At 42.1% G+C, this 24,633-nt stretch overlaps 1 protein-coding gene across 2 annotated transcripts in view; it reads left to right on the top strand.

The window, feature by feature from the left end:
• The first annotated feature begins 2,306 nt into the window (after positions 1-2,306).
• prkacaa (protein kinase, cAMP-dependent, catalytic, alpha-a) overlaps positions 2,307-24,633 on the top strand; it is a 29,415-nt gene continuing 7,088 nt past the window's right edge. Inside the window, exons 1-8 of one of the 2 annotated variants that reach the window (XM_080723623.1) lie at positions 2,307-3,128; positions 15,054-15,115; positions 16,190-16,318; positions 17,106-17,204; positions 17,414-17,496; positions 19,526-19,652; positions 20,364-20,459; positions 23,507-23,629. In XM_080723623.1, coding sequence (XP_080579749.1) covers positions 3,083-3,128; positions 15,054-15,115; positions 16,190-16,318; positions 17,106-17,204; positions 17,414-17,496; positions 19,526-19,652; positions 20,364-20,459; positions 23,507-23,629 — 765 coding nt within the window. In that variant the 5' untranslated portion in view covers positions 2,307-3,082. Of the gene's footprint in view, positions 3,129-11,637; positions 11,995-15,053; positions 15,116-16,189; positions 16,319-17,105; positions 17,205-17,413; positions 17,497-19,525; positions 19,653-20,363; positions 20,460-23,506; positions 23,630-24,633 lie in introns of those variants that run through there. The other variant, XM_080723622.1, reaches the window with a different exon arrangement.

Raw genomic sequence — 24,633 nt, 5'->3', positions numbered from 1 at the left:
TATTTAAATGATTTATAATCCCTAGGATTATTAATTCAACAAATCAAGTCTGATTACTTTGGAATCCTTAAACGCTACCCTGAACTCTACATGTCAGACCATAGATCTTCAGCAACAAGCCCACTTTGAGGACCCCAGATCTTGCTTCCATAAATGGAAATGGTTCTATATAGACAATCCAATATTTTGAAACCGAATTGAATTGTGATGGCCAATGTTCCCTTTGAATTTTATTTTTATGTAAAACCACTATTTACCCCGGGGAACACATTTGAGACCACAGTCCTCACACCTTAAGGTCAGGTAAAATTCCTTCTATCCTGAGTGAGACTAATTAGAATATCTGAGAATTAGTGTCACAATATACAGTGGAGTGAGAGTTCTTATGTGTATCCCTTTAGATCTAGCCTCCTGAAGGACCTTTTTTGTCTAACAATGTGAAAGGTAAGTAGATTGTCTTTTGTGTGCTATTATAAACACCCTAATATTAAAATATGTAGGCTGAGATATCTTCATTGTGTGGCTGTCATATTAGCCATTAAAGGACAACTTAGATTTTTAACAACAAGGGTTCATATTTTAGATTGTAATTAGAGAAAAGAAAAAGTGAGTGTTAAAATGTTTTAATTTGCTTCGTTCTATTGTTTTATCGCGTTTAACATGCTAAAATGTGGGGCATGCGTACAAGTGGCTAAATATGTCTTTTTAGACACAATAAGCCAGCAGTTTCTTTATTGCTATTTACAGTAATACTTTTAGCCCCCATAAATCACATCCAACCATGAGGTTGCGTTGTATCTTGGGAATGGGTTTATTCTGTGTAAAATGACATATTTAGCCACTTGTACCCATGCCCCCAACCACTGAAATAAGAATCTCTATTAACAGAAGTAAATGAAATCAATTTAACACTCATCTTTTATATTCTTTAATTACAATCTAAAATATGAACCCTTGTAAAAAACTAAAGTTGTCCAATTGTAATGTTACCAAGCTTCCTTGACAAATGTAACTGTAATCTGTGTTTTAAATGTAATTTGATTGCATAATCCAGATTACATGTAGGCTAACAGTGTCTGTTTTAGACTCATCAACCTTGCTGATACCTCATTCACATGTTTTAATTCACAGACCAGACCACGCTCAAGGCCAACGAGGGCCACAACCGGACAACCGTCTCTGACTGCCCTTGGTTTCCTGACTTGCTCTATCACAGAGACAGGGAAACAGAAATATTAAAATGCCAGCCAGCCACACCATAACGTGTGCCAAAATTGGAAAACGTTTTTTTATCCCCGGCAAAACTGTGCGTGTGGCCCTTTAAATTTGGGCATTTCTTACTAAAAATAGCCCATTTTAACGTCACATACAATCACAGATCAGTCGAGTGGGAGGGGTGGCAAGGTTCGAGCTTTGGCATTGAACACTACCCGCTCCCCAAATACTACCAGTGTGGCTCGAGATCATATTTTATGCAATAAATAAGGTGTTGTGTTGCACTTGCAAGTCAGCTAATCTGCGCCAGAAGGCTAGATGAACTAGGGGAAAAGAAACACAAGCATAGACGTATTGTTATCTGCCATTGTAAGAGGCGGGACAAATACCTTTTGACGGACAAATCACATCACCGCGATGATTGGATAGCGAGAAGGAGTTCTCCTTTACGCTATGTCACCGACGAGCCCTTGCCGCCCGCAATAAAGGCTGCGCAGTAGGCACCCTCTCGTCTGTTGTAAAAATACAAAATACAGTTTCGCTACTCGCCAAAACACGCGGCTTTAGGGAGTTGAAAGCCTACTTTCCTTAGTGGGAACATTCTGAGCCCCCTACCTCACGTCCAAAATACAATTTTTATACATAAAATATATTTCTTTCACCGGAAGGCAAAATCTGGTCAATGGAAATTTTCTATTGACAAGACCTGTAGAGGGCGGTGTGGAGTAGCTAAAACCTCCGGTGAAATATTTCTTTTTCTGGACAAAAAGTGTATTTTAGACGTGAGGCAAGGGGCTCCGGGTGTTTCCACTACGGAAAGTAGGCTTTCACCATCTCAGAACAGTCTTTGTTTTGGTGAGAAGCGAAAGTGTATTTTTTAATTTTTACTACAGACGAGAGGTCTGAGCCGCGGCTGTGAGAGCAAAGGCTCATCGGTGACATAGCGTTGAGGAGAACGCTATGGACCAGGGCTAGTGTAGCCGTACAGCCAGTCAACGGTCGCCTTCCTATGATCGACAAACACGCGTTGACCAACGAGTGAGGTTGCGGGGCGGGACGATTGTGTGTCTAGATGGCTGGAGTTAGGAGCTGGTTGCTTGCTGTGGTTCTACGGATTAATGGAGGAGGGGGGACAGTTGATTTTAGACATTGAATACTAGCTGTTCGCTCCCAACTAAACATCTGGAAGTGACGCCTTGGCTGACAGATGAAGGGATTTGTCTATTTCGTGTGAAATAACGTCTTCAGCGCCACCGGGATCAGTAATCAAGAGAGCTAGATTTGTGGTGATCCGATAGGGTCTGAATTCATTGCAAAAAAAGGCCTGGCTGCATAGCACCTGGCTAACTTAGCCAAGTTGTGGACAGACAGGCCAGGAGAACTGACTGCTAGCTAACAGACGCCAGGCTGCGGGCGTACAAGAACCGGGGGGTTCGACCCACGTCGCAGATGGTGATCTGAACGGAACCCGGGGAAAAAGTGGAGCCAGCAGACACTCAGAGGGAACATCGATCGGAGTCTCGGCTGGTTGTTGGGGATCTGCGAGGCTAGCTATCTATAGCTAACTGAACTCCAGTCTCTGGGATTGCTGCTACGCCGTTAGCTTCGCTAGCCCGATCCTAAAACGGATACACACATAAATACATACGCCCACTTTGGCCCGGAGTTTTTTTTACCCAAACGGAGCCGAGGAAACTCATATAGACTATATTTCTATACATTTACACCTGTGTGAGTCAATAATGATAGCCGTTAGCTAGTAGCTTGCTACGGCGATAGCGTTAGCAGTTAGCAACCACAAAGGTTCGTAAAGTTAAAAGTCAAGTCCCGAGAACCCGGAGAGAGACTCCCCCATCAGCCTGCAATCATGGGCAACACGCCCACCGCCAAGAAGGGCAACGAGATGGAGAGTGGTGAGTGAAGTTACTACTCTGTCTGGTCCACTGGCTCTCAAACTTTTTCATGTCAAGGACCCCACAGTTGACACTATATATCCCAGGGACCCCCATATGGAGGAGATCTTTACGGCTCAAGCAGTGATTATCAACCATTCTAATTTCAATGACCCCCAGTTTGACAGATTCATTAGGCTACGGACCCCAATTTATATTGTGAAATCAATGTTATGTAGTTACCGACCCATAAGGGTCCATTTGGTTCCTATCTATGATTGGGGACCACCTGGAACTCCCTATAGAATCCCCGGGGGTCCCCTGGCCTGGACCCCACTTTGAGAACCACTGGTCTTGTCGTTACCTTTAACACCTCGCCTGTATGAAGCTTTAAGTGCAGCTCAAATCACCTCATGTAGAAAACATAAGCACTGAATAATGTCCTGTTGCTGTTGCCTAGCTGGCACATAAGGGCAAGATTGACACCTTGTCGTGGTCAGGGGGCTTGCAACGCATGCCTCAGGTTCCCCTAGAGAACCTTTCCAATGTCAACAACCCCCATAACTCTGAGAGTGTATGGGTCCTTTGGTTAATGGTTCCATTTAGGGCATTTGGAACCCCTTTAAGGAACTCTTTGTGAGTCCCTGGACCCCACTTTTGAGAAGCAATGCCAGTGGGGGCACACATCTCCTGGTAGGGTCACCAAACAGAGGGGTTCGAAGAGTAGAGGCATTTTGCCTGACCAAGAGCAATGCCCTGGTCCTCTGGGTTGTTGTGTACAGGGCTAACAAACCCAGTACTGTAAAAACAAAACAACAGCCTACATAGATGGAACACCTCGGCCCAGATACTTACTCCACATTGACTGTATACACTGTAAAACCCTGAGTGGCACAGGAGTAATTTAACTCTGAGCGTGTACACAGTGTAACCAAATTAGTCAATTTACAAGGTTAACAAGGGGGTTATAGCCTCTATTAGTCCGATCGAGTTACAGTAATACAAACACTGAGTATTCTTTACTGTGTATGCTACACTTGGAGTCGGTGCATTTTAGTGAGTCCATAATGTGTGTCCTGAGTCCTGACGGACAGAGCTAGAGAATTCTCAAAGCCAAGCACCCTCATGTCATTCAGCCTCACACTCAAGTGCAATGTTAACAACTTATCTAGCTTCCCTCAAGTTTGCGTGCCGTCACATTCCTAGAACCGTGTTCGGTTCTTAACTGATTCTGTCCAGTAGCTCTCGATGAAACGTCTCTGTTGTTTTCCAAGAGATGCAGGTGATGGCGCGATGTCATTTCATATCACAGGACATCTTTCTGAATCCGGTGTTGTATCTTTTTTATCCCCCAAGCAAGCATATTTTTAAGTAATTGCCTTTGTTTACATTGGAATACTAAATAAGTATGATATACAAAATTATGCCTTATTAGGCTTTTATTAAGGATTCAAGAAGTACCGAATTAAGTTAATACTTTCTTTTTTCTTTTCCTATTTTAAATAAAAGCACACTGAGACTTAAAGTCACTGTGTCCCACTCTGCTATCCTTAACCAAAGAGGAGAGCTCAACATTTTCTTAGCAGGAAGTTTATATAAATGACTCGATACTCATGAGAACCTTAATGTAATGTGGTCATGAGTCCTGAGTCCCACACACACTGTGTTTGACAGTAATTGAAGAGAGAGAAGGGGGGGGGGGGGGAGTTGGTTGTTATCCAGGGTAGGAAAAAGCCACTAGGGCGGGGTCATATGATGCAGGCAGTGTGATCCTCTTCAGGCAGAACCTTGAAGTCAAGGAGTCTCTTGAACATCATGTGATGAGCAGCATTTAGAACGTGTGTGTGTGTGTGTGTGTGTGTGTGTGTGTGTGTGTGTGTGTGTGTGTGTGTGTGTGTGTGTGTGTGTGTGTGTGCGTGTGCGCTTGTCTGATTCCCAGACCATCCTTGCTCTGGGCCACTGCTGCCCCCCATAACTTAGTTTTTATTATTGTCATTATTATTATTATTACAGTTCCGTCCTCTTTCTGCTGCTCTCTCCAGGTTTCCATTATTCTCGCATAAGAGCTGTCAGTTGCCATAAGTTTTCCCTGTCATGATTACGTTTAGACATCTGCAAATATTAAGCAAATATTACAATAGTAATGTAATCTGTGCATTTCAAGGGAATTATTTATATTTCCTATGGTCAGGGGGCACTATCCAGTCACCCTCTGGTGCCGGCCCCTGGAGCAGGTTTGGTAGGACACTGTTATGTTCTGTGTTGAGTACAGTAACATGTCATTGGGATTACATAATCAGATGGCTTAAAATAAGTAACTTTAGTATAATCAGCCCAGATAACATTTGGAAAAAGGTGTAATTCGATTATAGTTGGTTAACATTGTCAAGGAAGCTTAATAAATTATTTTGATTACATCTATGGTAATTTCCAACTCCCGCCCCCGAGAGCTCAGCAGGACAGTCTGTCCCCCTTTACCTCGATAAAGATCCCCACCGTCCATCTGAGCTGCTGTCCACCCGCCGCTGCCCATGCCTCCCTCTGCTAGAGACAGATAAATATTACATAGCCTCTCTCCAGCCCTTCACATGGACCGAGGTGAAAGACACTACCTACAGGATCACTGGGGGGGATTGTTGTTGGTGATTATGGGGCAAACAATGCTGCACTCATTAAAAGTGCTTCTTCCCTGTAAGGCCAACAATTGCAAAGTAGACCACTGTGGGTCCTGTTGTGTATCCTCACAAAGTAATGTTGGATAAAGATGTTTTATTTGCACTGGACCTTTTTTTTTTTTTTTTTTTTTTGACTGGCCTTTTTTTTTATAAGGTGCAATTTTGTAATGTTTGTAACGTATTCCAAGAGATTACATTAGATTAGGTTAAAATGAGGTTGTAATCCAAGGGATTACTTCAGGAATGACCAAAAATGCCATGTAATTTGTATTCAAAGTAATCTGATCACTGCTGGTTATGTTTTATCCATAACACTCTGAAACGCTCACGTGTGTTAGATCTGAACAGGTATCTGTGAAATGAGCCTCGTCGCCTTGTTGCTGGTGGAGTGTGGGTGTGAAGAGTGGCCTTCAGTCTTGACTGTAATGTTAACCCCTGGCTGGGTAACAAGGCCAGACGAGCTCTCAGTTACTTGTCAGTGTCCAGAGCTTAGTTTTTTTTTAATCGCCCTGGCATTAATGGGTGAAAAGGGACGATTAGCAGGCTATAAGCGGGCATAGAGGAGGTCCCTGCGGCTGGAGGTTTGTTCACATGCCACACACTCCACATCCTTATCAGCTTGATCACAGTGGGCCCGCCCTGATCCCCAGAGACAGGTGCAGAGCAGGGGTTCGGAGGGCCCACAGCCGCGAGCACCGTTTTCTGCACAGCAAGCCAGAGAGAGCAATATGGCAGGCAGGCAGCTCTAGAGAGATGGCAGATAGTTAAGTCTTCGGCAGGTGCACGGGGACAGTCGCTCCTGTACTTCTGTCCAGAGCGGAGAAATGGAGGGCTGGTGCAGTGGTGCGGAGAACTGCGATCAGGCCCACAGGAAGGAGCAGGGCGGACAGACGGCGTGAGCTGCAGCAGGAAGTGGAGGAGCAGGGAAGGTCCAGCCCTGTCCCGGTTTTGCACAGAGTCGGGGCTTCGTCTCCCCCCTCCTCCTGCACAATAAGCTCGGCCCAGCCAATCCAGGAGAATCTCAAACGCCTTCTTTCTTTGGTGCTCACAACAGAAGACTCAATTAGTATTCTGGATTTCCTAGTAGTGGCCAGAGCTTCCATCGACGTCCCGCAGCGCTGGGACAACGCCACGTGTGTGTGTGTGTGTGTCTGCTGCCTACCTCCAGCCCTGCCTGCATGATGTCTGTTCTGAGCAGGCTGGCAGAGAGGCTGTTTCAGCGAGCAGGGCCCTGTCTGGGGGACACGGGCACTGGAGATGGGAGGCACTGCCAGCTACAGGAGGAGCTAGAGGCCTGCTGCTGTGAGTGAGTTTTCAGCCTGGAACTGGACAAGAGCAAGGGGGTGGAGCCATGGCCTGGCCCACGCTGAGACCCAATGCTTTTAGCCGGTGTGTGAGCATGAACTCAGGTCGTTTGTCGGGTAGGCAGAGCAGACAATGCAACATTTTATTTCTATTCTAGCTGGTGCAATTCACTAGGTTTAATCTCGTGACTTGGGCCGGTGAGTGAATGTGTAGCTGTTGTGTCTGTGCAACTGTGAAAAGTTTGCACATTTGATAAAAGAGAAGGTTACTTTTGATGCACAGTTTGTTCATATTCAAAACTTTTTGTTGGAATGGTGTTTGTCCAGCAGAACTTTTATATTCCTCACATGTACGTGCGCACGCACGCACGCACGCATGGGCGCACGCGCGCGCACGCACGCGCGTACACACACACACACACAACATCCTATTAGCCTCTAGCCTGTTCTCTTGCCTGTTGTCTAGTTACAACAAATTTCCAAGGAAGCCATTTATTATTTGCTGTGGAAGTGTGTGTCAGGACAGAGTCCATTGCATGACCATATCAGCATTTACAGTAGAGCGTACATCTGTATAATAATAAATGTTCCTCCTGAAACACATTGTTGATCATTGTTTGGTTGACAGTCATTTTCAACTTCCAATGTAGCTCACTAGTCACAAAAAATGCTTTCCCGTGTCTTTACACATGGCTGCCTAATAACTTTGAAATCCTTATCCAAATGCAGTCAGTTCCCATCAGATCTAAGCAAGGAGGTCTGCCAGAGGGGCCTATTGGAAAGGAGAGGGGGGAAGAGTTTTAATTATTTCAATTCATAACATTGTATAAACCACACTTGTCAACCTGGTGTTTTTAAAGGACAACTTTGTTTTGTTACAACAAGGGTTCATATTTTAGATAGTCAATAGAGAAAACAAAAGATGAGTGTTAAAATGTTTTCATTTACTTCTTTCTATAGTTTTTGTGATTTTAACAGTTTTGATTTGCAATTGCTAAATATGTATTATTACACACAATAAGCCCATTCCCAAGATGCATCACAATCTTTCATGGGCAGATGTGACTTATGGGGGCTGGTGGAAATAGTAACAAAGAAATTACCGGCTTATTGTGTCTAAAAATACATATTATCCACTTGTACGCATGCCCCCACCCACTGAAATGAAAATACTAAAATCGCTAACACAATACAATAGAAAGCAGTAAATGAAAACATTTTAACACTCATCTTTTCATATCTCTAATTACAATCTAAAATATGAACCCTTGTAAACAAACAAAGTTGTTCTTTAAGAATAGCAAATAGCAGATCTACAGTACAGACTCATGTGTTGGGCTTGTAGATTGGATATTTTCTCAATTTTGTTTTGATTTCTTTAAGCCATTTTACAATAATGCTGCTGCAGCCAGAGGCTGTGGTTATTTGGGAACCCCTGGATTTGCCTCCACCAGTTCCTATGTTATCCTGGTCACATAATGAAGTGGCATGCAGTCAAAGAGCAACTTTGCTCTTTGTTGCGCGTAGCCAGCTGATCATAGATCCCTGCGATACGCCTGGGGTCTAAAGTCAATGAATGGGCTAAAATGGGAAATTTAAATGTGTAGTAAACCTCTAATTGATTAAAGAAAAGGGATTTATTTTGTCACACATCCAATATGATTAATTGAAGTAAATTGGTGGCCAATAACAAGAGCAAAACTATGGTATATTATTTAAAACATTTGCTTATAACCTTGCTTATAAGTTGTTTTGGAGTTTATAAATATTTTTTGATAGAGTTTTGCCATGGCCTCCTCATTACTTCAATTAATGAAACTAGAAGCTCGGCCGCCCGAGCAGTAGGCGTACATTGCTCTGGTTTTCTCTGCTGTCCTTCTGGCCCATATAGTGCATTTTATTGAATATACCCAGACACATCGGTATGGTGGAGATCTCTGATCTACACGAGACTACCCCGTACCCCGCCTCCCATCGATAAATAAGAGAGGGATTCATGTCCTGGACACAGCCTGGCTTATGTAATAAGAGCTGGTTTGTATTTGTGTCGTCTGGCTCTTCCTGACTCCACTGAAAAGTCATATTATGTTATAATATGCTGATCACAGCTCAATGTTGTTGGAATACAGTCGACTCCAATAATGTACTCTTACAAGGTGAGATGATACTGACGGTTGCCTGACTGCCCATGGCAATAAAACGTGAAAGTGTGTTTGGGTGGGGTAAGCAACTGTCTTTAGTTGGCTTAGTCTGTTGTATTTAAAAGAAGTCATAGTATAGCTATTGAGATATTTGGCGTGAATATTGAGTTATGTCCATATCGCACAGCCCCAGAGTGTTACAATTAACGATATTTCAAATTTGACCTATTGCAATTTACTTTTTTTGGGCAAGTAGAACATGACCTGTACTTGCCCTTACTTGCCTGACGGGCAAGTGCCTCTGAGACCTTAGTGTCATCCCCTGGGTATGGTCCACTCCCAAATATGCTGTAAACATTGATTTCCTTTGGACTCTCACATCAACTGGCATGTTTAGGAATAGAGTAGAACCACCTTAATTAACTGTTGCTTAAAGTGTTAGTTCACCTATTTTTGACATAAAGCTGTGTGAAATACTTGCCATTAAAACAGTGGTTAAAAATAGGGCTGTCACAATTATTACATAATCGTCTAATCGTGATTATTTGACATTATCGCAATTATTTTGTCATAATCGTGAATGTTGAAAAATGTCAGAAATAGTGGAAATAGCCGGTCTACAAGCTCACAACGCGTCGCATCCCTTGTAGATCGGCTATTTCCACTATCAATGTTATTTTTTAAGCAGTAAGTTGTCAAATATGTCAGTAATGTATTTGTATATTTAGGTTGTGTGTCATATCTACCATATGCAACTTCAAAGCCTAAAAGCCAAACAGAAATGGAATTATCAACGACAAATGCACAATTAAATCGTTAATCGCCAATTATTTGAGTGACAATTAATCGTCATGTAAAACAGCCCTAGTTAAAAATGTATTAATTGATTACCAGAGTCCCGTGGTCAGAGTTCTGGTCAGTTTTAGATGAATATTAAGTAGTTCAATGGGGTGGGGGCCATTTGGCGTGGCCCAATCATTGAAAATAGATTAATCCACAAAACTAGTGTCATTTGTATTGTTGGCCTATTTCTACCATATAGAGCGAGGTTTCGTTCTGATCAGTTGACTGCAAAGCACCTTGTTTTTGGGAAATACGTTGCAGCAGAATAGTGATACTGGACACAAAAAATAGTACCATGTGACAGAGGGGTCAAAGTTGAACGAAAGTTGGTCTATTTGGTAGAAATAGGTCAACAATACAAATGACGCTAGTTTTGTGGATTCATCTATTTTTAATGATTGGGCCATGAGCCCCTGCCAAATCACCGGAACTACTTTATATTCATCTAAAACTGACCAGAACTCTGACCACGGGACTCTGGTAATGAATTAATACATTTGTAACCACTATTTTAATGGCAAGTATTTCACACAGCTTTATGTCATAAATAGTTGAACTAACACTTTAATGAGCCTCGGTAACACTGTACCAAATTTGGTCAATCTTCCAAACCTTAGTTTATACACGCACGCATGCACGCACGCACGCACGCACGCACGCACGCACGCACACACGCACACACACACAAACCTCTGAATCAGATCTTATGTGCAATCTGTCTAGGGATGCACTGGTTCTCTGGTTAATATTGAACCATACGCTTCACCTTCCATGATTCAATATGACTTGTCAATTGCAGATTGCGCTTTTACGATTTTGCACACGTTTGTTCTGCCGAAATGGCTCAGTCACTGGAGAAAACCCCTCGCTGCAAGTGATTCCAACACAGATTAATACATTAACAAATTATTTATTACCTCTCTTTGACATAAACGTCATCTTGACTCGCTTGTAGCTCTAGTTATTTCCAACATGGGAAATAATGATGTATTCTTGTGACAAGAGATTTAAAACAACCAAACTAGTTTTATTGTCGAAAAGTGAAGATTGTCTTTGTGACAGTCCCTTCACTCGGTGACGTCGGTGACACACACATACACAGCATGGTATCTGACTCTGGTCCTAGTGTGTGGCAGAGAAGATATCTAAACAAGGCACTTTTTTAGCCAACATTCTGATTGGATGGTAATACTAATGAGAGCATGTTTTGGTAGCATTTAGAGTCTCCGAGTTGATCTCTAGACTAGAGTGTAGTTGAGTTGACTTAGACCTAGTTTTCCACAGGACTCCCTCTCTGGGTTGGATAAATATAACATGTAGTGTTTTGGTGACACTCCCCCCTGGTGATGGTACCCCTGTTTAGATCAATATATAGCCTGTGTGTGTGTACTATATACTGTATGTGTGTTGACAGGAGAGAGAACAGCAGAGAGTACTCTGTGTGCAGAATAAATATTGATACAAACCTAGCGAGGGGTCCGATTGATCTGTGTGAGTGTAAGGGGAGCAGTGCTGCTGTGGGAGCTATGTTTGACCACACAACGGCAGTGGTTGGATGCTGCCTTCTGAGCTCTGGCACAGCAAGCGATAGTCACAGGACGGGAGTAAAAACTGCCTCGCCGCCGGTGAAGTAGGGACCGTTTTCTTTTGCGGATGAAAAGAGCGGCCGGCCTAACAGGGTTGCGCTCTGCAGAGTTGGGGGGGATGGGGGGTTGGTAGGTCATAAGTCAGTCGCTGTGACCGAGAGGCTGAAGAAGAGGAAGAAGACAGTGAACGGGGGGAGTCTTAGCCGGGCTCATGTGTGACAGAAGGAGCTCCAGGAGGCATGCGGGGAAGAGGGAGTCATCCTCGCGGTCCAGCGAACCAGGATCGCGTTTGGCAGAGGAGGCTGCAGCACCAGAGGTGCCCGTAGTCCTTCCAGATGGTAGGTGGGAGAGTAGTGGAGACTGGAGACATGGAGGCTTCAAGGCCTCACTCTCAGTTGTGAGTTGTCACGGAAGCAAAGCCTCCTAAATCTACCAAAGGGATACTGCTCTTTATCTGGAGAATTTCTCTAAGCCAGCTGTCGATACAACGGTCAAGACCCAAGCTAGGTTTGTCCTAGTCACCTTTTTCTGACTGGCTGTAGTTATGTGAACAATGCATACGCTGCACCGGCTATCCTTGATTCCCTAGTGGAAGTGGAAGTTCCTGGGAAATGTTTTTTTTTCTCCACCATTGGCCTGTCTGCTCTCACTATGGGAGCAACGTGGCTGTAGACATGTTTATGCGAACTTTGGTCTTTGCCGCTATGGCACGCCTTCTCCCATCCTTTTGTCGGAGCTGCTGGTCTCTGGAGCATTGGCAGGAAATCGCATTAGCTAGATTCTGTATTAAGCTTTTGTTGAGTTGTATTCTTGTGTCTGTGATTCCTATAAATTATTTTAGAGACATGCTAGCATAAGCTTGCATTAAAAAACAGAATATAAAAGCCATGTATTCTTTGCGTCCCACTTACAGTTTAATGTGATATACTAATATTCTGAAACTGTCTTCAAAGGCAATTTGTCTTTTGACAGTTGGCTGCTGTAGGGCAGGCTATTGTTGTGTATCTATGGCCCATTTGGAAACACATTACACATACTAGAGTAGTAGAGTAACATTACACCATGACACATATTAGTCGGCATCCCCTCCTATATTTTTGAATAAAAAATATTTCAAACTTGAGGACACATTTCCTTAAGTTAGAGCATTTATCACTCTGTCTGTTGACTGGCCAATAATGATTCTTGCTTTTATCTTGGTCTGACATGAATGAAACATTTTCCAGAATGGGGTGCATTGACTGCATAGCGCAGCTGAGACCTGTGTGCTCCTGATACAGAAAGCTCGGGGATTGTGATGACCTTGCTTGGCGTTCACCGAAAGAGTATTTTTGGCACCACAATAAGCTGATAGTGGGTCAGTGAAGTTGGGTCTTATGCCGGTGTGTGCTTGTCCAGTAGTTTCCACCACTGCACCCTCCTCCCACCATTTTAAGTGGTGGAAATAGCAGCCGCTAGCTGGTGTCAACTGGCATCCATAGCAGCAGTAACACACACACAGCAGAGCAGGAATGAGGAAGGTGTGATTATCTACATGTTCCCACAGACCGTGATTAGCCTCATAAAGATAAGAGCGAGTGAGAAAAGTGAACTTGTGCATGTGATGCCACATGTGCGTATTAGAGCGTGACCTCTGCAAGATTCGAGTTCGATTTGGTTGAGATGTAGCCCACCAATTACCCATGTTTTGACAGATCTTTCATTAAAAAGAGGCAAAATCAATTATGACCTATTTGAACAAGAGGCAGTTTAAATTAAATGGGAATGTTAAAAATAGCAAATATACATACAAGCTCCTGACACATTGTGAGCTTGTAGATCTGCAATCTTTAAAATCTTTTGAAAATATTTTAAATGATTTAACAAAATCTAAATGCCACCTATAATGAAATAGTAAAATAATAGCTGATACTCTATATCGGTCAGTCGGCTCTAGTGCGTATGCACAACACATGATGTGTTGTAAGCTTGTAGATCTGCTATTTTTGGAATATGTTTGAAAATGTATGAACATTTTTCAACATGGAAACAAATTTGACCATTGCGATTACGGCATCTAAAATAATTGTGATTATGTAATAATTTTGACAGGCGTATTACACCAGTTCTAATAACTGGCTATGTTTGCTTTACGCTTTTTTTTTTTTTTGCCTGTGCAGACAACATTATAGAATTTCACATTTTGAAGGCACGCTTGTCCTGAATTAAGCTGTTCACTGCAGGCTACTCTGTCTAGCCTAGTCTTAAAACTGAGTGGTATTAGAATTTTTACAGCTTGTTTCCTATTCTTAGGTTTGTCCCGCCCCAGACTAAGAATGTACTCTGTGTGAAAAAGCCCGGCAGTGCTCTTCACTGCACTTACTTTCATCCATTCACACATTTAGCCCTATGTTATTGATTATCTATCGCTTGCACTGTCAATGGCAGCAGTTGATCTGGCTCTTAACAGCAGTGAAAATTGGACCAGACCCAGTTAAGGAGTGTCTGCCGGGGAAAGCAGGTTGTCATAGGGGCGCACACGCACGCGCACGCACGCACGCACGCACGCACGCACGCACGCACGCACACACACACACACACACACACACACACACACACACACACACACACACACACACACACACACACACACACACACACACACACACACACACAGAAGAATAAGCTAATTATCGTTCTCACATAATGTTGAATATTTGTTGTGGTATTTTATGGGCATTGATTGATTGAATACTTTATTAGACAGAAATGAAAAACATTCAGTCAGACAATTATCTAAAAGGATAATACAAAAAGTCCTGTGGACTTGTTTCCATTGTTGTTCTATGTATTCATTTCATCAACATGGCATAAAAATAACAATATCGTCAACAAATATACAACACTATACGGTATGTACAAAGTAGAAAAATGGTAAAAAAGAGAGTATTTACCCAGATCGTTGTTGTCGCTCTCTCTAGTATTGTGGCTGTGGGTGTCACTCACTTTGGTGAGGTAGTTAGTCCGGTATGTGGGTATTGAGGGCATTGAGGGCAGATCCCATTTCACTATCTTGAAAACCAATCCCATGTTTAATTGCTTAACACTTGTCTTCCACCCTGAGCCATCACAGACTAGTACAATGTGTTGGCATTAGACGTTGGATCATGGGCTCCAGGTTGAGAAGTACTATTCGAATCAGTTTGTTTTGGGAGGTCTGAAGCTTAGTTTTTAGTGACGTTGGGAACCAAGAAGTATACACATAAAAATGTCAAAATGGCATCGATGGAGGGCTCCGGCAAGTATAGGAGGAAGGATATGTAGCCTTTATATGTCTGTACAACCTATGTCTGGTGCCAGCCTGCCAGGTGCTAGTAGTAATGCACTGTAATTCATTCGATTTTTTGTTATTTTACAGTGAAGGAGTTTCTTGCCAAAGCCAAAGAGGATTTCCTCAAGAAATGGGAGAATCCAGCACAGGTAAGTGAAAGATATTGATTATAGGCCACAAGTGCTGCTGTGTACGTTATTGAGATATGTGGGTTGCTTGTCCACAGATAGCCGTAAGTGTTATTTAGATTTTATTTAGAAAAATGTTTTGATGCCCACCTGTTACTGGCTAGAGTTCATGCCAATTAATCTGATCTAGCTCTTTGTCTTGGTAAGATCTTCTTCTGTTTTGTTTGTTTTGTTTGTTCAAATTCACAAATAATCTTAAGAAAGTCCTAACCATGTACTAATTCAATTTCATTTGAGAGAGCACATGCCCCCTCTGCTGGACATGATGTGGAATAGTATTTATGTTGGGACATCTGGAAACAAATGCAGTCTAATCCACAATAAATTCAGGGATTGACACTAAGGCTTGCCCACCTGCCCCCGGCAGGTAAATAAAACCTTCGGGCAGGTGGAGTTTGCTTTCAGGTTGCCCGACCAGGCAAGTGCTTATTTGAGAAGGGACTGTCTCTAAACTGTCTAAAAACACAAAACAAGATTTCTGTCTAAGCACCTGAACGTAGCCAGAGCGCTCTGTCTTCTTGTCTGCGGAATAGTTTTCCTATAATGTGCTGTTTTCACTGTTGCTACACTTAAAAATATTAAATAGGTGTGAACCCGTAGTCATATTCAATCATAGCTATGTAGGTATTTGGATACATTTTATTTATAGGTATGACAATTTTTATCGCACAGCCCCTGAAAGTAAAAGAAAATAAATGTTGAATTGAACTGTAATTCAAATTTTATCTATCATTTTATAATGGACGATTTACTTTTCGCCGGGCAAGTGGGCATGACCTTTGGGCAAGTAGAACATGACCTGTATTTGCCCGAATGGCAAGTGCCTCTGAGACCTTAGTGTCAACCCTTGAAAATGTTGGATACCTGTCAGCAATCTCAATGCCTTTATTGACATGGTACATCTCTATTGGAGAAAGTGTTGTGTAAGGAAGGCACATTGTAAAGCATGCAGGAATACTTATGTTTATTATTTATCTTGGGTTTCTGGCAGAGTTTGTTTCTTACCATATACTTATATGCTCTTCTGCCCTCCAGCAAACAGCGGCATTGGACCACTTTGAGCGCCTCAAGACCCTAGGCACTGGTTCATTTGGTCGAGTCATGTTGGTCAAGCACAAAGAATCGGGCCAACATTTTGCCATGAAAATACTCGACAAACAGAAGGTAACGGCCATGAGGAGTGGGCTACATAATGTCATGATCACCAGAATTCCATTTTTATTGTTTTGCTGAGATAGTCTTGCAGAGAAGCCTGAGATAGTCCAATAGTATCTCAGACATGAATAACGGTTAAAAGGCCTGAATTGTAACTCCCACCGTCATTTTTTGTACTACAATAACATTATTATCAACACCAGATAAGACCATTTTTACATCTCTTCACTGGCACTCGATAATCTCCACTGATCACGGCTCACTCCACAGAGACGCACAGCTCCATGACATCACTCCCGAGCAGTTTTCCATTTCAAATAAACATGCAACAAAGGGGTCGATGTAAGAACAAGTAGACAAGGCGATAGCTTTTCCTCCTTATTTTCCATTGTCTAGCAGTTTTAATTAATTTTGACAGCAGTTTTTTATTTAGTTTAGTCATGGTCTTTGGAATACATTTTCATTTAGTTTAAATATAAGATTTTAGTCTTTTAGGCTCATTTTACACTTGGTAGCATCGTGCAAATAACCGATCTACAAGCTCACAACGCGTTGCAGCACGATGTGTTGTGAGCTTGTAGATGTGAATAGCTTAGTATTAATAATGGAATTTTAATCACAATAACATTTTAATGGTAATGTTCACACAAACTTGGCCTCTTAAAGGCTAAATTGGGGAGCAAAAATAAAAATATACAAAATATATTATAAAAAAAACTAAAAATTCGAACTCCTGTAGCGTAATCAGGCGAAGCCAATTTGTCACCTCTGTTGCGTCTGTCTTGATTCCCCCTAGGTGGTGAAGCTGAAGCAAATAGAACACACTCTGAATGAGAAACGCATCCTGCAAGCTGTCAGCTTTCCCTTCCTGGTGCGCTTGGAGCACTCTTTCAAGGTACGAATCAAGCATGGAGCAATGCTCACCATTATACACATTAAAATCTCTATTTTTTTTTTCAACCTGTTTGAATAATGCCCAATTTATGCTACGTCTGCAATCTGTGTCTGTGTTATTTGCGATGTGCGACACCATTGTGCGACGAAGTATGCTTCTGAAGCCTGTTGAAATGTTTTCCATCTCTCCTTTCCTTTTGTTGTCTCCAGGACAACACTAATCTCTACATGATAATGGAGTATGTACCTGGTGGAGAGATGTTTTCACACCTAAGGAGAATCGGCAGATTCAGGTGCGTAAGAGCATGTTGGTATTCTCTGTGCACAGCTCTGTGTTTCAACCGTGGCTGGCAGTAAATGTTGTGAGCCATCCGGTCCCCGTGGGTTAAAGTTCTCAGTCGCCACAACTGATTCCATAGAAGTCGGCATGTCTTCTATGGAAGCATATTGTGCCGCAAAAGTAGCATATCTACAAGCTCTGTGTGTCTGCGAAACTACCAAATTATGCTCAGACGGATCTTCCATAAAACCCTAATGGTTTCGGATATTTCATAAAAGCAAAGGTTAATGCCTAAATCTTAATTCTTCACCTGGCTGGAATTGTGTAGAACAGCAAGGGACAATATAACTAAAACATAATCATTTTATATGTTATTCTGTCCATTGTTAACTCATTGAGTGCCACCCTAGTCACCACTAGAGGGCGCCCAGTGGCCATAGAAAATCCCATAGAGATATGCTGGTATATGCAGAAGCCCTGCAGCCATGACTTGCCTGAACACTTTCCTTTGTGCATGTACAGGAAGAGGATGAAGTTAGCTTGAAGTTAGCTATTGGCTACCAAGCATTTTAGAAGCCTTATTTTCGTCAACTTAGCCATGATTAAACCTTGCACACCTCATGCATGGGAAAAAAACAGAAGAATGAGCTCTAAAAAATCCAATGCAATCCTGGATTGCATTGGAGTGGATTTGTGCAGTTTGTTCACAGCTTTCAAACAAAAAAATCCGATTGGAAATCCGTTCAGGCATTCTTGAGATAATCGCCATTATGTTTTACATGTTATGTAAACAAACATGGCTGCCCTGTATGTTAGATGGGGTTGTATGGGGGTGGAACATGCAAAATCGCGATTGAAATCATGTTCACTAGATTTGATGGGGTCCCAAAAAAAAAAAAAAAAATCAAAAAAAAAAAATTCAATTTTTTTTTTTTTTTTTTTTAAAGCCGAACTAGTTCGGGATCGGCACTCTGCGATACGCTAATAAAGCCGAACTAGTTCGGGATTGGCACTCAATGAGTTAAGAAACAGCGCTAAAGTGGGGGCCTCCTGTCACAAATCGCATATTATGCATATTATATTATTTTCAGTCAAGAGATTTTATTTTGCTTTAACTCTCAAATACCTGGAACGTGCCCGAGTCGCACCGAGTGCCCGAGTCGCACCGAGTGCCGCGCTGCGAGCTTGAAGATCTGCTATTTTTGAAAAATCGTGAAAATGAGTGCAAGTCTTTGAATATCTTTGACCCGACTTCTAAATCCTTCCCCTAAATCATGTTGTTCTCAAACTTTTTCATGTCAAGGACCCTCAAAATTACAGGTATTCGGCCACGGACCACCCATCTCAAAATATGTTGTTCCAGGGACCCCCCAGAAGCAAATATTTGATTTACAAATGTTCGCTTTTAAATATATATATTCAAAGACTTGCAAAGAAAAATCATGATTTTTCAAAAATAGCAGATCTACAAGCTCGCAGCGCGGCACCGAGTGAGCTTGTATATCTTGCTATTTTTTAGTAGTTAACACTTATGTTGCTATGATTTCTTCTCTTCAATGTCCCACGTTGCCATGGTTACCATAGACTTCCATGTAATTGCGCAATTGTGTAAAAAGTGCACGCCCATGCCTAGATGATGCACCACGTGTGTGCACACTGTTCACAGCTTTCAAACAAAAAAATCCGCTTGGAAATCCGTTCAGGCATTCATGATTTATCAGCCATTATGTTTTCTTCAGATGTAAACAAACATGGCTGCCATGTTTGAAAGAATGGGTTGGTATGGGGGTTAAACATGCAATTTCGCGATCGCGATCATGCCTAATACATTTCTGGAGGTCCAAAAAAAAAATTTGGAAAAAAAAATGTTTTTTTTTTTTGTTTTTTTCAAAAACGGCCCAAACTCGGGAAACTCAGGGTTGGCACAGCGGTAGTACCTTTTCAAACTCGGGAAACTCGGGGTTGGCACCAGATGTGTTAAAGCAGTCAATAATCCTAGGCCTAAATGGGTTAATCCATGTGTCGTCCCTGTGTCTCTGCAGTGAACCCCACGCTCGTTTCTACGCAGCCCAGATCGTGCTGACCTTTGAATACCTTCACTCGCTGGATCTCATCTACAGAGACCTTAAACCAGAGAATCTGCTCATTGACCAGCAGGGCTACATCCAGGTATGGTATTTTTGCATTTAGGGTTTTCAGTCAGTCTGCTTTTTCAAAATGTTCTCGGAACACATTTTAATGTACTTATTTTGCGATGTTTCTTTTTGCTCTCCACAAATGTGTTGTTTCTTTGATACACCCTGTCGGACTAAATGTTCTTAGTTACCAGTCTGAATCAGAATGACGTCAAGATGTAAAGCAGGTGTGCTTCCTCTGATTGCCTACTTGGCTGTGGGTGCTCAGCTACAGTCAATACTTAGAAGAAAAGAACACCAGATGAATATGCTGCTGCAGCAGCCTGAAGTAGCGACAACATAATGCAAAATGTGAACCTGAGCTAAAAGTATTGCATTTTTATTTTGGAGTGCTGCTATTTCCAGTAGAAAACGATAAAGCACACTCTGTCTGTACATGATGCAGTTTTTTGCCGGGTGCACGGCTCACAAAGATTCAGAGTAAGAAAGTAATGGCCAGCTCTCGAGTCGGAAGTCTGTGATACACACTGAGGAAGGCTTGATGCCGAAAAGCGTCCATGTATGCTGTCCATGCATCCTTGAATTAAAAGTATCCGATGGACTTCGGAGTGCTGGCTATTACATTCTTAACTGCTATTTACACGCATCTGTTTTTGTTTGGGCTTTTCTACCCAAGTCAGAATTATGTTTTATTGCCATGTGTGTATATTTGCAAGTACAAGTAATTTGGTTTGGTTTGTTACAGGTAACAGACTTTGGATTTGCGAAAAGAGTGAAGGGCCGGACCTGGACGCTGTGTGGCACTCCAGAATACCTGGCTCCAGAAATCATCCTTAGCAAAGTAAGCACTCAACCTCATGTCATAGTCAGTCCCCACAAGAGCACCAGGTCTTTGTTTGTCGAAACGAGAACAGATGAGTTCTCATGAGATTAACACCAACAGCACCAGGGGTGCACCAGCTGGGTGTAAAGACAAGGCTAAGACTGTGACCAGGGTTGAGATCCGGAACCGGATCCATCACATTTGGAACCGTTAATCACACTGTCAGAGCTGGTGCGTGGACTACTTGTCTCAGAACCACTGGTATTGTTATTGTGTAGCAAACTGTTTTAATTTAAAGGACCACCATAACTCTTAACAAATGGAACAAGTCCATTTGGTTTCAGAGTTGCAGGCCTCTTAGGGTCCATTTGGAACCCCCAGTGGGAATCGTTAAAGGGAACCGTTAACACATGGGTGACTAACAGGTCATTTTGGCCGATTTTGAGATTGCAAAGTGCAATAACTCTCCCCGTGAAGGTCTCAGAAATTTCCTCTTCCATGACTTTTCCTAAATACTCAAGATATATGTTCTCATTTTTTTTCCTCTTCTGAAACATTTCCTAAGTATGAAATAATATACATTTATACCACTCTGACTGCATTTATAGGTCAAATTGACAGGTACATTATTTAAATGTTTTGCCCAGGAGAGCAACACCTCCTCCCCCTGCTGCAAGCGGGGGTTCTATTGTCAATAGAACAACAGACAATAGAACCCCCGCTGGCAGCAGGGGAGGAGGGTGTTGCTCTCCTGGGCAAAAAGGGAGAGAATTTACCTGTCAATTTGACCTATAAATGCAGTCAGAGTGGTAGTTTTTTGTTTTCAGTCACCCGAGTGTTAAGGAATTGGGCCGTTAAGAAGAATCGTTAAAATCCTAAAGGATCCCAACCCCATATAAGAGACCGTATATCATACCAATGGCTTCGCTACGTTATGAAATAGTTTTTGAAAGTGCTCGAATCGCAAGCAACAAGTCGCAAATGGATGGTCACACATATATAATATACAGTACAGGCCTATGTATATATATATATTATAATGCATATCGTTTAATCGGTTAACGTGTTGTGCAAACAATAAACTATCTCCACTCTCCACTTGTCACCTTGATGTGGACTGTCCAGGTTTATAATGTTGCAAACCACATTTTTGGTATTCTGTTGCAAGTAGCAACTTGACTCGTCCTGACGAGCAATGGCTTCGTCTTGTCTCGAATGTTTGTTCTACTGAACAACTTTGGGTGAAGTATGCACAGTCAGTTGTAAACACTACATACTTTATACACAGTATATTCAAATGAATAGGTGTGGCTTCCTCTTAATGTTTTATAATGTCTATTCAACCAAAGTAGTACGCACTGACTGTCTTTGTTACACCGCCATGCAGCCTGCGCTTAGTGCATGCATGGACACATCAGCCTCTCGACATAATCAATGAAAAACGGTAACATGTTCCCCACGATTCAATCGATGTGATGATTCTTCTTGGTGTTCGGATGTGAATGAACATTGCAGAATACTCGGAGCTGTTGAATTATTTGCTCATTTCAGCTTGACCTGGCTACATTTAAAATTTAACAATGAAATCGACGTCGTTTGACTGCTGTCTTTGCATTCTGTGTAGCAGCCCAGGTCCACGCGAGACTTGTGAGGCAGACAGCCGCAGTAGTGAGATTTTCACAATCGAATGCCAATTTTTGTAATTTAGTAGAATATAGAATTTGGGCATAGTATGAATCTTCAGTCATCCGTGGCGTGTACGCAGTAGGTATGAATTGAGATTTTCTGACTTGTTTCCAAGGTGACAATTTTTTTAATAAAAAACTATCACGACTGCAGTATGGTGCATCTAATTTACCAACTTCATGACCAACAGGCTTTCAGACTTCAGAGATAGAGAGCTCATTATCCCCCCGAAAGGCTTGAACCAAATCGTTGATAATGAACTAGCACTGTTAGTTAAATGTTTAATGCCGGGTAGTCTGCCTGGCCTTCAGCCAAAGAACATACAGAAAAAGAAACCATCTGGTTGAAAGAGAACACAATCTGGACCTTCAAAGTGTGTTGGTAGAGAAAGAAATTCAGAGAGTGGAGATGGAAGTCATGCAGGCCCAGAAGGAGAGGTGTGAATTGGATGAAGAGTAAATATTAACATTAGAAACCTATAATGCAATGCTAGAAATTCATCTATCACTATGCCTGGAATAAAGTACTGCACTTAAAGGAGTAGTTCACCCCCAAAATGACATTTTTTCTATTGATTAGTCACGCCATGGAGTTCAATAATATTTTTTTGTTTTTGTCACATTCCTAAGACAAAAATCTGATTCGAGTAAATTTACCCCCATTGATTCCAGATGGGGACCCGTTTCGAAACGGGTCATTTTGGCCGTTGTCAGGCTGACTTTGTTTACATCCCTCTTCTATTCTTTTATATGGATTCCAAAAGAATAGAAGAGGGATGTAAACAAAGTCAGCCTGACGGCCAAAATGAAAAGGTTGACTATAGCTCCTTTAAGTATACTTTGATGCTAATACTTTCATAATTTTACTCTTTTACTTGTAACAGAGTATTTCTATATTGCAGTATTGATACTTTTACTTAAGTAAAACATTTGAGTGCTTTTTTCCACCTCTGCCGGCATAGAAGATAGATTGTGCAACAGGTGTACATTTTGAATGTAGCCAAGCTTAAGGATATAGGGCTTCATGTCCAGCTGGTGCAGCCGGCCTCAGGACTTTGTGTCTAAAACAATGAACCACAAATCACAGAGGGGATGTTGTGCACATCTTGTACCTGTATTTAGGCCAGGTGCTGGACATCATGGCAAATAAAAAGGTACCATTAAATAAAATACATTTGGGGAGCTTGAAACCATTGTGGGGATGTTTTTACCTTCAACTTGACCACAAAGGAATTATTAGCATTGTTTTTCTACCATGGCGTGACACGAGCTATGTAACTGTGGTCCTGCTGCATTCTAATGTTGATGAGGTACTGGTCGTGTCTCATGTGAGCTCTCTCTCTCTTTCTCCCTCTTTCTCTTTTCCTCTCCGTCTCCCAGGGTTATAATAAGGCAGTGGACTGGTGGGCTCTAGGAGTGTTGATTTATGAAATGGCCGCCGGCTATCCCCCCTTCTTCGCAGACCAGCCTATTCAGATTTACGAGAAGATTGTATCAGGGAAGGTGAGTTTGCCGAGGGGTTTAGGAGAAATATCCCCCTTTTTTTCATATTCAAACGTAATTTTAAGTCCCCCTGCAGAGGTATGATTATTTAAATATTCTGGTCCCCTTCATGGAAATAGCGCCTCTCACACCTAACTTAAATGATCAGATTCCCCACGTTCCTTTTTAAGCACTTAAAATTTAAAATGTAAACTTTGTTAACCGGATTCCCGTGGGTTCTTTTCTAGGCAAGGCCCCTTCCTGTTTTTGCTCTTATTACACAAAAATATTTTCTCCGAAAATAGCCAATCTACAAGCTCACACCTTATCGTGAAGCTTGTAGATCTGATCATTTTGTTAAACGTTCCCCCTAAAATTGGGATGCTGGGGTTCATGTTCTCTGTGCATAAAACCGGGAAAGCACCTGTCATTTTAGATCGGAGTGATTAAAAAAAATCACACCCAGTGTGAAGTGAGAGGCGCTTTCCATTCATTTCATTAAGCGTCCCATGAAGCTTGGCCAATGAGCCAAGTGTGGGACATGCGTACGTACGGACATACATACAAACTGACAGCCAGATGTAGGATCTACAAGCATTAGCGTCGCAGCATGCAGTGAATGAATGGGCTAAAACTCCGGAAGCAATTGAGAAATGTACAAGAATTGCACCGCAGAGCCAATGCAAAAATCTTAGGTGGGGCGGTATCAGGATTGGTTTTCAAAGAGGTGGGCATAGGTTTGTAGGTGCCGCTTTTCTCCACTGTTCTAGTCTGTGTATATTGAACTTATATTTCCCCTGACATGAGTAAAGTGGAGGTCTCTGATTGCTTGGCTACACAAGTCTTACCTACCTATCTTGGTTTGCTGACAGCATTTGATTTAACCCATTTAGACCTGAGGATGATCCTAAAAACACCTTCTAAATCCTAAAGCCTCGTTTATACTTCACCGTGCGACACACAGGTATTGAGGTATGACATTTTCTAATCGCACAGCCCCAGAAAGTAAAGAAAGAGGTGTTAAA

The sequence above is a fragment of the Nannobrachium achirus genome (genome assembly GCF_963921795.1).
Source record: "Nannobrachium achirus genome assembly, chromosome: 4".
NCBI lineage: Eukaryota > Metazoa > Chordata > Actinopteri > Myctophiformes > Myctophidae > Nannobrachium > Nannobrachium achirus.
This window is presented reverse-complemented; position numbering and strand designations above follow the sequence as displayed.